Source organism: Lepisosteus platostomus, chromosome 3 (genome assembly GCF_059453375.1).
Source record: "Lepisosteus platostomus isolate fLepPlt1 chromosome 3, fLepPlt1.hap1, whole genome shotgun sequence".
NCBI lineage: Eukaryota > Metazoa > Chordata > Actinopteri > Semionotiformes > Lepisosteidae > Lepisosteus > Lepisosteus platostomus.
Window position 1 is genome coordinate 79,805,558 of NC_142613.1, and position 16,628 is coordinate 79,822,185.

Here is a 16,628-nt window from a genome sequence, read left to right on the forward strand (position 1 = left end):
AATCACCCGTAATGCTTACATGGACATACAGTTTTCATTGTATTCGTCATACAACATTACTTGGACGTAATATATTGCATACACCATGGACACATAGTGTCATGGATGTCGGAAGGGACGAACCGTTGAATGGCAGGAGAGCGAAAAGACCCTATGCGTAGCGGCGATACGGGGGTTAGCCCGGGCTCAGCTGTTCAGGGAATGCCGTATAGAAACCTATGACCTCAGGACATCCAAAGGTCAATGCTGAGCCAAGGCAGACTGAAAGACCCGGAAATATATAGTCCCAGAGAGAGAGAAAGACCGCGAGGACAGCAAAGAACCGGAAATGAGAGACAGGACAGAGAAGGTGCGCCCTCTGGCTGCAGAGGGCGTGATACATAGCAGCTCTATTAATTGAGTATTGTCTGAGTTTATTTTATTCAATTTCTATTTTACACCCCCCCACCCCCACCCCACTGAGCTCGTAGAAAATACATTTCATTGCCAGCAACTACTGCTGCAGGTTGTATTGTTCTGCATTTGATAAATAAACTTTTATTTGATTTAAAGTCCACACAGAATTTGACAGGAAGCTAGTGCAAGGACTCCAGGATAGGAGTAATGTGATCACTTGCACTAGACCTGTTCAGGATCCTGGCTGCTGAATTTTGGACGTACTGCAGTTTGTTCAAAGTAGATTTAGATAGCCCAGTAGAGTAGAGCATTAATTAATAATAATAATAATTGCTTACACTTATATAGAGCTTTTCTGGACACTCCACTCAAAGCGCTTTACAGGTAATGGGGACTCCCCTTCACCACCACCAATGTGCAGCCCCACCTGGATGATGCGACGGCAGCCATAGTGCGCCAGAACGCTCACCACACACCAGCTATTAGTGGGGAGGAGAGCAGAGTAATGAAGCCAGTTCACAGAGGGGGATTATTAGGAGGCCATGATTAGTAAGGGCCAATGGGAAATTTGGCCAGGACGCCGGGGTTACATCCCTACTCTTTTTGAGAAACAGCCTGGGATTTTAAATGACCACAGAGAGTCAGGACCTCAATTTTACGTCTCATCCGAAGGACGGCGCCTGTTTACAGTATAGTGTCCAAGTCACTATATTGGGGCATTAGGACCCACATAGACCGCAGGGTGAGCACCCCCTGCTGGCCCCACTAACACCTCTTCCAGCAGCAACCTTAGTTTTTCCCAGGAGGTCTCCCATCCAGGTACTGACCAGGCCCACACCTGCTTAGCTTCAGTGGGTTACTAGTTGTGAGTTGCAGGGTGATGTGGCTGCTGGTATTACAGTAGTCAATTCGAGAGAACACAAATGTGTTGATGAGCTTTTCAACCAAAGTTAGTGATAGCATAGGGCGTAGTCTATCAATATTTCTGAGGTGAAAAAAAGATGTTTTGACAATATGCTACACATGTGGGTCAAATGTTAAGACAGAACTGAATATCACCCCAAGGTTTTTCAATTTAGATTGAAGCTCAAGAACAGAACCATCTACAGATAGGGTTACACGACTGGCTTTACGAAGTTGATGGGGGTGCCGATAAGCATGACTTCAGTCTTGTCAGAGTTAAGATGAAGGAAATTTTGAGTCATCCAAGTTTTTATGTCAGTGATACAATTAGATAGAATAGAGACAGCCACATCAGTGTCAGGTTTGGTATGGATGTATATCAGAGTATCGTCAGCATAGAAATGATAGCAGAGGCCATGTGATCTTAAAAGCTGACCAAGTGGAAACATGGAAATACTGAAGAATAAGAGGCCCAGTATTGAGCCCTGAGGAACACCAGACTTAACAAGTCCAATTTCAGACCTATACCCATTAAGAGAGACTAAGTGACAGTGATCAGTGAGGTAAGACTTGAATCATTTGAGAGCAGTGTCAGAAACTCTTAACACAGTCTCAAGATGAGAAAGTAAGATGTTATGGTCAACAGTGTCAAAAGCAGCGAGATCAAGAAGGATGAGTATAGAAAGAGAACCAGAATCAGAAGCTATTAGAAGATCGTTAGTGACTATGACCAGGGCAGTTTCTGTGCTGTGAAGTTGACGGAAGCCAGATTGGAGGGGTTCGAGAGGGTTGTTTGTCATGAGGTGATTATGTAACTGAAGTGTGACAGCACGTTCTAGAATTTTTGCAAGAATGGGTAAGTTGGAGATTGGGCGAAAATTGTTAAGATTGTCAAGAGCCATGTTAGGCTTTTTTGGCACAGGGGTAATGGCAGCAGTTTTGAGGACCGTTAGTACAATGCCAGTGCTCAAGGATTCTTCTATAATATTGAAGACAATGGGACAGAGAGAAGAGAAACAGGACTGAAATAAAGTGGTGGGAATGGGATCTAAAATAAATGTAGTGGGTTTCATGCGTGTAACTAGTTTATTGAGGGATGCTCAGTTAAGAAGAGGGAAGCTGGAGAGAAGGGAACCAGAAAAGTTGGATGAGGAGGGAGGAGGTATGGAAATGATATGCGTAGTGGAGAGAATGTGATGCCGGATGTTGTCAATCTTGGAGCTAAAGAAATCTAAGAATGTGTTGCAAAGTGTCGTAGAAATTTCTTCAGTCAGGTTAGGTGTGGTCAAGCCGAGTACTTTATTCATGCACATGAGGAGGATAAGACCATGCAGACCTGAGAGCAGTCTCTCATACAGATCTGTAAAAATCTATCCACCCTGCGATGGTAAATGCAATAAGTTTTATACAGCAAATTCACAAGGGAAAGCTCACTCTAAGTTTCCATATTAGGAGATGTTTTTTCTCTCTACAAACATTTCTTTGTAATTGACCACGTTCTTCTTAAGAAGCAGTTTTACCTTGCATATAGACAAAAAAAGGAGTAAGCAAACAGAAGGTGTGAAAATGAGCTAGACACTTTGCGGTTGTAATATTAATGTCAAAAGGTCAAATAATATGCTTGAATTATCGTTTTATATTGTTGCTAAGCAAAAGGCATATGAGCAAAGGCAAATAGTCACTATATTATATACTTAATAAAAAGGCAAATGCTAAAATTCTTCCTCAAAAGTTGTGATGATGCAGGTAATGTGGTGGGGCAGTTTGGCTTTAGCAAGCTGTTGATGGTGGAGAAAAGATGTCTGGGGTTGTTATGGTGATTTTCAATGATGTGAGAGAAGTAGATGGATCTAACAGACTCTATTGTAACCTTATATTCAGACAAGTTATCTCTCCAAGCCTGATAAATCGGGACGGGTTTTCATATTTTCTATTTTAATACGTGTTGAATACGCTGCCCAAGTACTACAATACATCGCGCACTAATACCTGAGTGGACACAGAGCTACAATGTAGTTCTATACCACTCTATAGGAATGCGTGATACGAACGAAAGCGCCCAATTGTATTTAAAAAAAGTGATCTCCAGCAAATAGGGAGGTAGGAGAATATGTGTGATTTTGGAACAACGCCAATGTTGTAAGCACAGGAAAGCATAGAAATGCATACTACGAACGCTGGCAATCTTGTGAGCACAGGAACGTGTGATAGATATCAGAAAAATATTTCTGAAGAACTGTTCTAGGTTATTTTAAGAAAAATACACAGAGCGTCTTTGTGTTTCACTCCCATGCACAAGAAAAAAAAACTTCTTTTAACTTCTGAGACGGACTCCTGAAACGGAAACGGGGAAAAATGCAAGCTTGCGGATTGCTAAAGCAGGTGAGCCCCACACTATTTTTGAAGAACCTTATTTACCGTTGGCAAAAGAGCTGACATGAATTATGTGTGGAGAAAAGGTTGCTTAGCAGCTCTTCCTGCTGCCCCCTCCGAAAGACACAGTCACTCATAGAATTATTGACATGGATGATGGCATGGATGACATGGATGATATCAGAAGTACACTGATAAAGCGCGTTAAGATGAGCAGATGCTTTTCACTCCAATTAGATGAGTCTGTACATGTCGTCGATTTGGCCAATTTGCTCATTTACGTTCGATACGAGTTTGAGGGTACGTCCCATGAGGACTTTCTGTTCTGTAAGCCGCTACCAACAGGAACTACAGGGAAGCAAATATTTCAGCTTCTGAATGAATTTATTGAAGAGAATGGCATCAGCTGGATAAAATGCGTCGGAGTTTGTACAGACTGCTAGAGCGATGACAAGCCGACACAGCGGTGTAGTTGCACAAATTAGAGAGGTTGCAGCATCCACTGCGAGGCCTTGGCCATCAAGAAAATGCCTGACGATTTAAAATCTGTTAGATTCTGTTGTGAATTGTATCAAGGCTCGAAAAATGATTTCACATCTGCTTTGCTCGACTAAACAGGCTCACCCCTCTCACTGAAATGGTGCTTTTTTATTGTTTATTTTTAATTGTTGTTGTTCCTGTTGTCATTCTGTAAAGGGCTTTGAGAAGCCACGTTTAAAGGTGCAATATCAAATACAGTTTTTATTATTATTATATTTATTATATATGTGTGAGAGTGTATGTGCACATGTGCTCATGTTGGTCATTGAGAATTTCTGGGGTTCCTATGAGAAGATGACTTGTAGGTGGTACTTGGATTCTTTGGTTTGATCAGGGGTGGTACTTGGTCCAAAAAGTTTGAGAACCACTACTCTAGAGGGTCAGAGGTAGAGAAACAAGATAAGGAGGTCAGAACAGAATTTGCAAAGCTTGGGTGTTGGAATTAGAGTGGTGTGTGTGTCAGCTGCTGTCACAGTGCTAAATCCAAGCTGATTACTTTATAATAATAATAATTATAATTGTTTACACTTATATAGCGCTTTTCTGGACACTCCACTCAAAGCGCTTTACAGGTAATGGGGTCTCCCCTCCACCACCACCAGTGTGCAGCCCCACCTGGATGATGCAACGGCAGCCAAAGTGCGCCAGAACGCTCACCAGCTCACAGTGGGGAGGAGAGCAGAGTAATGAAGCCAATTCATAGAGGAGGATTATTAGGAGGCCATGATTGGTAAGAGCCAATGGGAAATTTGGCCAGGACAAACCTACTCTTTTCGAGAAACGCCCTGGGATTTTTAATGACCACACAGAGTCAGGACCTCGGTTTTACGTCTCATCCGAAGGACGGCGCCTGTTTACAGTATAGTGTCCCCGTCACTATACTGGGGCATTAGGACCCACATGGACCGCAGGGTGAGCACAGCCAGGACGCAGCAGCTGGGCAGTGAGAGACACAGGCAAATAGGATGGTCAGGCAGACAAGGGGACCAAGCGCTCCAGGAAGACGTTAACTAAGCCAGAGGGAGAACTAGGAATCAAGATTGAGGGAACAAGCAGTGAGCCAAGCCAGAGAGGAATTCAAAACACGAGCAGAAAATAAAGTGAGCACAGGAGAACAAGTGCCGGGTCATAGAGCAAAGGCTGAGACCGAGCACTGTAATATCGGTGGAGTGGGAATAAACACCCTCCTGGGAACAAGGTACTGTAAGTGCTGTTTAGGTACAGGCTGGTGGTGTTGACTACCTGCCTGACTGTGTTGCCTGACCACGGGAAACTGGGACATTAGATTAGATTAGACAATCGGTCCGGTAATTGACCACCAGCCATGATGTGACAGGAGCTGGAAACAACATTTACCACAGCATTACAAGAAATCTCACCTGACCTGGGGCTGAGTTTAAACAAATGGCAATCATTGGTTTTTCCAGTGGTATCTAATCTGATACTGCTGCTTTTAGAAGGTTGAATAGATGTTAATATTATTTAAAATATGTTTAGTGTTATTATGAAATTCAGAAAAATATACTTCTTTACAGGATATGACTCATATTCAAAGTAGCTGTAGTCATATAATCATATAATTCTATTTAAAACTGATTAGAACAAAATCTGTCATAAAACCAGGAATTTATATACTGTAATGCACACAACATTTAGACAAAACAAGGATTAAGGACAGACACTTACTAGTTTCCATTCAGGGTTATTTATACTTTCTGGGATAAAGCATCTGAAGGCAGACATTAAGAGAAAATTCCTTTCCGGCTACTTCATAGCAAATAATTTTAAACCGAGAAGCGGAATGTGCATGGTAAGTGTACCACTACTGTAAGACATGTAAGACATTTAAGCTTCTGCACATGCCACATTTACGGTTTTATTTTTTTCAATCTGTTAAATTCAGAAAATAAATAGTAACGGTGCATTTAAATATGCAGAAATATGTCAGGTTTAAGTTTTTCACTGCAGAGGTTGTGTTAACTTCTTTTCACTTGGAAAATCAACAAAACATGTAATTTGGCCAGAGGTGCCCAAACTTTTTCATACAGCTGTATGTCACATGTCAATGTCATAATCTCACAAGAACAGGAACTAATCTAATGTGATAAGAGATTAGAATGATTTTCTATTCAAGGTAAGAGAAAAAAAAATAATTCAAAGCCTTGCTGCTTAAGTATGTAAGGCGACCTTGAAGTACGTTTAAATCAAATCAGCCCGGCTGTAACGAATTACTCTGACACCCCTGTTCTACCACATCTGAAGATGTGCTTCCTACTGAAATAACAGAGGTGCTGAGCAAGTCAGAGAAACAGTACAGAGTAAGACCTCGGTGTTCATGAGGGTTGGGTATCTTGAAGTTTCCACGAACAGCAAATTCACACATGCGGGACTTTACATCTCATGGAAAAACAGGGTACAGTGCTGTGGCTTGTGAAACTAATATTTTTGTAACAGTGATATTTTTTGTATAACTGTTAACTATTTCAGAAACTGTGTTAGTATTTTTAATGAAAACCAAGCTCTTTACTATAGAGACTGCTGCAGGCTGTGTGAAGTGGATGCTCCTACTGCACAGCCCATGAAGAAGCCAATTTGGTGCACAAATACAGATAAAGTGGTTGTGCGAAAGAGTGTCTCCGCCATCTTAAAGGGCTCAGCGTAACATATTTTTGTCCACTGGTCCTGAAGACCATGCTAAATGTATGCCTTAAATGTGACTCTGTCTATAATAAATCTGGTTGTAAATATACTGTACATACAAATCCGTGGTGAAGATGCAAGGTAAAAGGTAGTTATTAATGTGGCTAATGAAGGCTGCAATGCAATCATGTTTTCCAGCAAGGCAAGCTTTTTAAGATCTGTCTCCTAAAGGTATTTTAAAACACCATTCAATACACACTTAAAGCAAATGGTATTCATAAACTAGAATTTCTGTCTTTCCTTTTATTGTGTATTTATCAGGAATATTATACTTTAAACATATTAGGCAGCACAATTGTTTCTTTTTCTTAAAAAACTCCCATTAGTATTGGATTTTAAGGGGATTGAAAAGAACAAGGAGAAATACTGCATATCAGTTTATTTAACCTACTTTTGGATTTTTAAGCCATTTGTCAGTTATTGGCCTCAGATTAATAGTGCAAAAAAGAAAGAAATGTTTTTTTTTTTTACTGTGCTACAGCTATGTTCTTACTTTTTTGCTGATACTGTTCTTCAGACGGACTCATGGTAAAAACAGCCAAGTGCTCGAGGGTTATACACACTTCAGTCATCCTCTTTCCGATACTGCTGACTCCACACAGTGAGACAGCTGAATTAGGAGACTCCGGAGGCTCGTTCAGCTGTCCGTGTCCCTGGAAACAGACTGAGGGAGCTGGGAATAATCTCCATCAAGCTGAAACGAGTTAAACAGTGCTCTTCCAGAATAGCACTTACACAACACATACAGTACATGCCTAATCTTCTGTCAAATTAAAACTGCTGGAACTTATGAAATTTATACTTTTAATTTTTAATTATATATTTGTCTTTCCTTTGTACTGATTAAGTTCAAATTCAGAATTAATTACTATTTACAGCATACTCCAATCTAGTACATTCATGATAAATCACTCATTTATAAAGATGTGGAACACTTTTAGGTTTATAATTAACCTGTCGTTGATTACAAGTATTATTTATAAGCCACAGAAAATAATGATTTTAGGGTTTCATTTAGCACCTTCTAGAGTAGGGTTCTGCAGGATAAGGGTTAGAGATGTCTGATTTACAGTGATATACAAAATTTATATATATTAAAAAACTGGCTAGCTTCAATTATTGTTTTTGTGTCACAGCTTCATACACATCCCATTTTAAAGAGGTTTTGTTTATATTAGGCTTTATATTGGAAAACCTACCTTTGCATTTTCTTGAAAGTATGAACTTCATGTTTTTCAGTATTCTGTGAATTAAGTACTTACAGTATCAACAAAGTCTGAGATACTAATGCGGGTAGCACAACTGATGCCAGTTTTGAAAAAATATGGTATTTTCTTTCTTCACTACACAGTCCCAAGTCAACGAACTTGCTGACAGATTTTCCATCTTGTTCAAATGAGAAAGTGCTGGAACTGTGAAAAAAACATTTCTCTGGTTTATATTGTCTACCTAAAAGAATTCTCTAATTCAGAATTCAGACAGAAAATCTATTCTTCTTCTCAGAATTATTTAGTGCTAGAAAACCCATATTTTTTTCCTTTTACTCACAATTCTCAGCTCTTTTCAGGTTTCTTGCTTTCCTTAGTATTGACTTTCCAGCCATTCTGTAGGAGTGCTCTGAAACAAATGTAGTCAATTACTGTACCTGAGGACTATCCACAGGAAAGAGTATACTTCATCTACTCACAGTACAACATAGATACAACAATACAGAACAAGATACAAACAGAAATACAGTAAAAGAAAAAGTATATTTCCCCATTTTCCAAAACCAGAGATACATGTGTATAACCCTTTCTCCATCATGATGATTGTGTAATTATTACACATTATAAAACAGATGAAAAACATAAATAAGCCAATTGGAGATAATTTTTTTAATAATAAATAATGTTAAGTACAAGCACAAATGTCAATGTATTTTACAGTAATACTGAAAAAAGACACTTTTTGTGACAATCACAGAACAGAACTCACTGCAGACACAACCAGCTTCTTAATTAATAGGGATCCTGCTAATTATCCATTCAACAATTAAAGTGCTGGTTTTAGAGAAACTGTCTAATGGAATTGACTGAGCAGCACAGCACAATCATTAAAAGTTTTTATTATTGAAGATATTATGTTACATTCATGACTGATTTCTGCTTAAGTGAGGAAATGATCAGGAGGCATATCAACAGCCACACAAGAACAAAAAATGCACAGGGTCTGTTGTTTGTTGTTTAATTCACACTTTCTGCTTTAAACAAAACACATAAGGTGTCATTCCAGGACAGAAGTACAATAAACCCTTGTAGAAAAAAAGGCTAAGATTTTCTTGAAATTGCAGTCAATCCAGTCACTTGCCAAAGTGAGAAATAAAAGTTCAAAGTTTGGGACCTATAACAAGCCACAGTCTGGTTAACTGACCGTCTCCAAATAATCATTTCACTTAAAGCTGTAATATGCAGGATAAGAAATGCTATTGATTTCACCTGAGTCTCCTTTTATATGTAACCAGTCTCTTGGGTTCTTTGGTTCAGGATATTAACCTACACTCTTCTTTATGACATCGAGCGTCAACTGAAACGAACTAAAAGCGACCTACTCGCAGCTCTGTGCTAAACTAGTTCGCTACCTGGCAGTTGCTACCCTCCGCGGGTTACTGAAGTAGGGGACTAATTTAAACCGCATCTTCACATGGCTTAAGCAATTTAGTATCGGACTAAAGTGAACACTAAACCACATTAAACCAATCCCGAATATAGTGGGAATAATATCGGCAGTAAGTAATGAATTTTCGCATCCGTCACTTGAAAATTATTGTAATATTTAACTAAATTTGCTTTTGAATTACACACGCCACAGTTATTCATAATAACGTGTATTAATACACGCTTACTAATAAAGTGTAATGTCTATATCAGTACTGTAGCTAACGCATGTAGAGCCTTTAGTACACGATAGTGAATTTTCAGATATCCTGGGGAGCGAAGGGAACTGAAATCCATTGAAATATGTAGGACACTGTAAGTCTTAAATGTGTTCTGTCACATCTTGGTGTTAATTAAATAGATTTGTTATTTTTTACTGTGATGGGATTCTATACTTGTAATTTTTTTAGGGGAAAGCGGGGTTTGGGGGGTACAGAAAATAAGTTGTGTAGGAAGATGTAAGGATACGCCAAAGAAAAGAAACTTCTGTCGTCATGTTTTTAAAAGTGATGATGTAAGACAGTTCTTCGGAAGCGTGTCCCTTCTCCGGCGGTGGTCCGGTAATCACGGTGGTGAAACAGCCGAGTGACCTGGAGACGAACAGGAGGCTCATCCAGTCGACAGGCGGTTTGTGTAGGACGGACCGCACACGGTGTTGGGTCTCTAATGGACTGGTACTGTACTCAGACCAAGTGAGGGCCGAGAAAAATGCTGTTTTAAATTTCAAAGGCTCACAAGGCAGAAGAACAGTGATAAACTGGAATGACCTACTGTACAGTATAAACCTGAAATGAGCCGTTATAGAAGTCTCCTGAGTTTACCCTTTTAGAGCTGCAAGTGCATTTTGTTTTTTACTTGTACTGTAGACGAAATCCACTCCAATGTACCAGCATCTTAATTTTGTTCAAAAGACATAAAATTGTTAATGCTCTTGGACATTAGCTGGCACTTCTAGTAGCGATTTGCTACTGTAGCCCCGCCAAAAGGAATATGCAGTACATGGCTTAGTCATTGCTCAACATACCTACAGTATAACAGATCTTACTACCTCAACCGCAGAAGATCCACAAACGTAAATTCAAAAAAACTCTTAGATGAACTGCAACAAATGAAGCCCTGAAACTGCATGACACTTACAGTACATCCAGACATCTATTGCAGACACAAATGTGCCTTAGACATTAAACCAAAATAGCGGTGTGTTCGCTTATTCCACTGAAGCATCTCCGTATAAATCTATATAATTTATCAGTGGAATTAAACAGCTATAATATGATGCATGTTCAAATTCAAAACCGCAGCTGCTGTTCTCGTTTGTTTCATGACTCATTGAAATCGAGTATGGATTTCGAGTTCCTGTACGCACTGTGCCCTTCTGGTATATTTAAACATAAATTCCAATATTAAATAAAAAAAAAACCTTTGACATTCAGTTCTATATTAACAGAAAAAGTACTAATTATCGCCTACATATTAACTCGCTGATCAGATTAATTGAAATGTTCTAATTCAGCGCTTCCGCAGTTCCTGCTTATTGGAACAACAGCAATGCAGACACTCAGCACCGCACTGAGCACTAGTTCAGCTGTTCTGGGATTGAGCTCAGAGATGGACATGATCTCCAAGCACTACCGTATTAACTCGTCCGAAACTTAGTACGCAGCTGCACGCTAAATCGGGAAGTTTGTTTCAATTGACTCTCAAGGATTTTCATGGCGTTCCTCATTGAAAAAAAACGGAGTTAAGCCGATCTGCAGTATTTAGTTCTATCAATTCTGCTTGCTCGTTAGAGCTCAGCAGCAGCTGCCGAGGCTGCTTCCCTGTAAGAGCTTGAGGCTGTTGAAGGTGGCGGATGAATGCTTGTAAGGTACGTTAGGAGTAGAGTGTACCTCCTGGGGTACATACAGTATTACCAGCTTCATTTTGTATCACCTTCCCCCGGACCATCTTATTAATGGCAATAATATTTTGTATGGTAATAATAATTAATTATTTTTAGATCAGTATTGGAGTTAAATTTAGAGTCGGCAAACTAAAAAAGTGAAATATCATGACCTAATTTAAATGGCTGAAGGTTTGGCCTTTTTTACTTGCTGTAAGTGGGTTTCTTATTTGAGTATACATGTACTTTAAAATACTGGGCTCATGTTCATTTTAAGACTAGTTGACAAGTTTATTAAGAATATCTGTAAAATATGTACAGTACAATCATGCCATTCCTAGTTTGATCATACTCTATATGAATGTAGAAAATCATTGCAGTTAATGGGTGATTTGAGAAACAACTAGATAATCACAAAGGTCACCATGATTACTGTGGGGTTCTGATGGAGCCTGTGCACAGCACCATTCATCATCATGGCAAAGCCAGAGAACCGGTCAAAGATGTCAGGAAAAATAATATCAATCTTCTCAACTCTGCTGATGGCAGTCAACAGATCCATGAGACAATGAACATGCCAGTTTCCATTATATCTGCGTTTCACCAGCGTTCGTCATCGAAGAGCACGAGACTAATGAGATTTCTTCCATTTCACCAGAAAAGGACACTTAGGAAGTATAATCCAAATTTGGAGTCTGATAAAGGTTAGTCAGTCCCAAGGAAAGAATCTCTGACGTCTTCAGGATTCAGCGTCTCAAAACCTACTGTGTAATGTCAGGCTCATTAATCTGATATCTATGGCAGACTATGGCAGAATGTTAAAAGAAAAGGCATATATTTTCAATGTAACAGCTAACTGAATTACCAAAAGCTGAATAGGACCGTATGATGCGGTTTGATGAACTACTGAATATTTTCAGTGTCTTTAGCACAGAAAGACGAATCTCATGATGAGAAGAATGTCACAAGCTCAAGTGGTAAAGGCAGTCACTCCAAGCACGGGCACAGACTTAAGACTGTAAATCAGGGTCATGATCGCAAGCTGATGGTGACCAGGATTCCCAGAGTCGGAGCACACAAAGGACTGAGTGCTGTCAGGGGTGGGGTTTGTTGACCAATGGATTCCTGATTCTGGATCTTGATTCTTGCTGTCTGTGGGTTTGTGGTGATGCTAGTACGAGACTAACATGTCTCCTCCAATCAGTGCTGATCCTCCTATCAAATGATGAAGGACTCAATAGTCTATCTGCACTTTGTGCACAGGGGTTGTTGCTGGGACCTGAGATGTAATTTGCAAATTTAAAATCTGGAGAGTATGTACTGTACAAGCTTTTAATTGGTGATTCTGCATTTATAAAGAAAATAATGTACAGTAATCCCTTCTAAGATACTTGGAGGCATAACTATTCTGTTTTAAGGTTATTTTGGTTCCTCTTTTTAAACAGATTCCTCTTCCTTTTTTAAACAGAATCACAGCTGTGCTCACAATAAGAGCACCATTGCATGTTTATGACAATTCAAGTTAATTAAGTCCACTTAACTTAGTACAGTAGTTAACAAGACTAAATGGGTAGAAACTGCTGAACATCTGCACAGCACAGGTTAGTTCAATGCAAATGTCTTCTGACCAATCACTCACTTCAGCCCTTCCAGTCACTTCAAGCTTCCTGGTGTAATACCTGGATGGCATGATGATAAAAAAGGAGGGGTTTTGGAAAAAAATCATAAAGTAATCAAGATAAAAAAAACACTAAAAAGAGCCCTTCATGTAGCAAACATTCCTAAATCGAGCATTCTCACAGTGAGAGGGGGGTGTATATAGTGCTCACAGTGAGAAGGGGGTGTATATAATTAGAGCTATGATTATTTTAATAATTACACTTAATAATGTAAAAAAAAAACATTCTAAGAGAGCAGTGAGCACATTTAGCTGAATTGGCATCTAATGAAGACAGACAAATTACTAATCACTTTTAAAGGGTGGTACATCATTGTAATATAAACACCAAAAAACAATATCCTACAAATATAAACGATTAACTATTGCACCTGGTATTTCAATAATTCATGGTGTGCGTAACATGCTGGAAGTTTATTAAAATCAAATCTGGCCCACCACTGCAAATGAGTTTGACAACCCTGATCTAGTGAAATTAATTGTATGTACTGTTTATGAAATGAGCAACAAGAATGATACAAAGATAATTGTCCGGTGGATTAGACAAAAGAGAGAACTGACTTATCTGATTTAATAAGCGTTAGCTTTTAGGTCTACATTTAATTTTAATTCTAAAGTATAATATAATTTGGAAGATCTAATACAGAGCCCAAAAAGTTTAAATACCATGTAGCTGTAAGAGGCAGTGGCCAGTTCAGTAATGTCATCAGGACCAAGCTGAGCAGCGACATTAGACATTTTCTTCTGAAATCCATGGGGAATAAGTGCATGAAAGCTTTAAATAGGAAATATACAGTCTGTGGTTTTGTTTTTGGTGAAATCCAGTCAGCTGAGTTCTGAACATGTTGCAACTTGTTTAGAGCATGTTTGGATGTGCCAACAAGCACTACATTGCAATATTTAAGGCAGAAACTGACAGAATCCAGCAATACCTTTTCTCTGTCGGTTTGGAGAGATGTGAATGGATACTAGCAATATAATGAATGAAAACGGACACGTTCTCCACATTGCAAACCTGAGCTTGAAATGCAAAGCTTGGATCATAGGTGATACCAAGACTCCTGAGGACTTGGACTGCTTCCAAGACCATCTAGTAAAAGTAAACGTCAATGTCGGCTTATCTCCTGATGTACTTCGTACTGAATTCCTTGTTGCTGTTGTTCTTCTGTTTTTGTTGTATTGTAGTGTTGCACTCTGCCATAAAACAAGTTTCCTCCAGGAGCTAATAAAGCTTGAATTGAAACTAAAGTTAGCACATTTGTGGAGTTTATCTGGAGAGACAATCAGTGTAACTTCACTCTTCTTATGATGCAAAAAGTTAAGTTGTGTAACAGGTATCAGCCACTGTAATAACTGGCAAGAAACAGAGTATGTTATTTATCTTCCTCTGTCTTTTCTCCCTTATGGCCAGATAGGCCGAAGGCTGCAACTGTATGCTTTCTGTACAGCTGCTCATTACAGGAAGGAGCTCCAGCCTTCTTATTTCATTAGTCCAATGGTACTGTACCTGTTGTTAAAAGTGCTCATCTCTTCCCCCACAGTTAGGGAGGATTCGTTGTTTTGGACTCACAGATTAAATTAGGACAACGCCAGCAATCTTCACCCTGTTTTTTTCTAGGCACCCATCAATTAGCACAGTTGGGTTGTGATGAGTCTGGGTGTGGACCTCGCCTAGAAATGGAGACCGAGGAAGAGAAAACCAACAGAACTCATTCGATTGTCATAGAATTCTAGTCCTCAGAGTCCTCTGCAATCTGCACACAGTCGAAGCGGCAGGACTATCTGGAAGTGAGGGATAAAAGACTAAGAATATTGGCCCTCAGCTGATACCTATTACTGTTGCATCCTTTTTTTTCCATCTAAGTCGTGTCAAAGGCGGGTCGTGTTTCATTGATATACAGTAAGGCTTCATGCAGACATAAATTTGAGTGTCATCAGCACAGAAATGAAATCTGTTGCCACACCAACATGGAATCTTATCCAACTACGACATTTAAACAAGACCAAGAGCAGAGCCCTGCAAGCTGCCAAAGATAACTTACTTCCTTGAGGAGGAACACTCACTGAAAACCTAACTCACACACATGAGGCAAACGGAGATGGCACTTCTACTCATAAGATCATTTCAAATCAGCGTTTATTCACTGTAACTTACTGTATGTACGATCTGTATTTTTAAGAACACATGGATGCACATAGGATTTTCCTGCTTTAATAAGAGGGTATATTTTAATAATTAACTTTCAAGCCCCAGGTGACAGAAGGTTGTCACATCTCCACTCACACAAATTTACACCTGCAGCACTTGACATTACATGGCTCAGATTATCTATTACAGCTGTTCATTGCAATAACACTGTTTAGTAAAAGTGTTTTTAATTGGCCTGTTGTTGCTAAATGTCAAGTGCAAGAATACAGGCAGAGAATGGTTCAATTAAGCAAGCTTTTTACGGAACCTGTAAACAAATTAAAGAAGAAAAGCACAGCTTCAGTAGGATTAAAAAGAGGACGTATTAAATCATAGGTAATGGCACTGGCTCATGCAAGAATAAAACCCAGCGGCGTGGTGACCTTCATTGCTGTGTGCTTGTCCCCTGCAGCCCTCCTGAGACAGACGCCCTTCCTGAGGCCACCGCAGACCCCCAGCGGCAGGAGTGGTTTGCAAGCTACTTCACCTTCTGATTCGTGCCCCCAGGACTCTGGTGTGGAGGACAACTAAAGAGCATGTTGACACAATCATCTGTATTTAATTCTACACCATTTCTCCATGTTTATTACTTCATTGTGAATGGATTCCTTGTTTGTAAAGTGACAATGTTTGACATTACCTTTTATGCAATTTCTGAAGAGTGATGCATATGCTGCTGAATATTTTTTGTTTAATACAGTATATTGTCTTTTATCTGTACCTTATTTTAGAATGGCACAGTCCTGAAAGTTTGTTACAGCTCCATAACAAATTTTGGTAGAAATAAATCGTTTGTATGGTTGTCTCAATACAGATATAATGATGTCTCACCAATTTTAAAATAAATGGCATATTTTATATTTATATTATACTTGTGTATGCTAATAAATAAATGTGAGATTTATGCATTGGTTGTTAATTATTATTAATGTATTTGACACTTTTATCTTACAATTACCTATGTTTTTTACCAATGTTTGACACTGATAAATAAAGTTGGTTTGCTGGATGAATGACGCTGAAGTGCCTTGGCTAAAGCAACAGTATCTCCACCTAAGATTTATTTCTGTGGCCCTCCTGTCAGGAGGCCAGAGCCCCGTCCACTACACCACACTGCAATAATGCGAGGTGACTCAATACTGTATATTCTCTCATTTATTCGACAGTGTCTGTTAATCTGTGTTTAAGTCATTAAGAAAGTCAGATGACTTGCAGTGGTAATGCTTCTCATTTTTTACCCCATTACACACCTGTGTCTCACAACTGAGTTGT

General features: G+C 39.3%; 1 protein-coding gene across 3 annotated transcripts in view; it reads left to right on the plus strand.

Annotated features, from left to right (window-relative positions):
* The window catches only part of fam184ab (family with sequence similarity 184 member Ab), a 142,277-nt gene extending 125,912 nt beyond the window's left edge, over positions 1–16,365 (plus strand). For all 3 annotated transcript variants that reach the window (XM_088627018.1, XM_088627021.1, XM_088627019.1), the window contains one exon: positions 15,769–16,365. In XM_088627018.1, the coding sequence (XP_088483144.1) occupies positions 15,769–15,850 (82 nt within the window). In that variant the 3' untranslated portion in view covers positions 15,851–16,365. The remainder of the gene's footprint in view (positions 1–15,768) is intronic.
* The last annotated feature ends 263 nt before the right edge of the window (positions 16,366–16,628 follow it).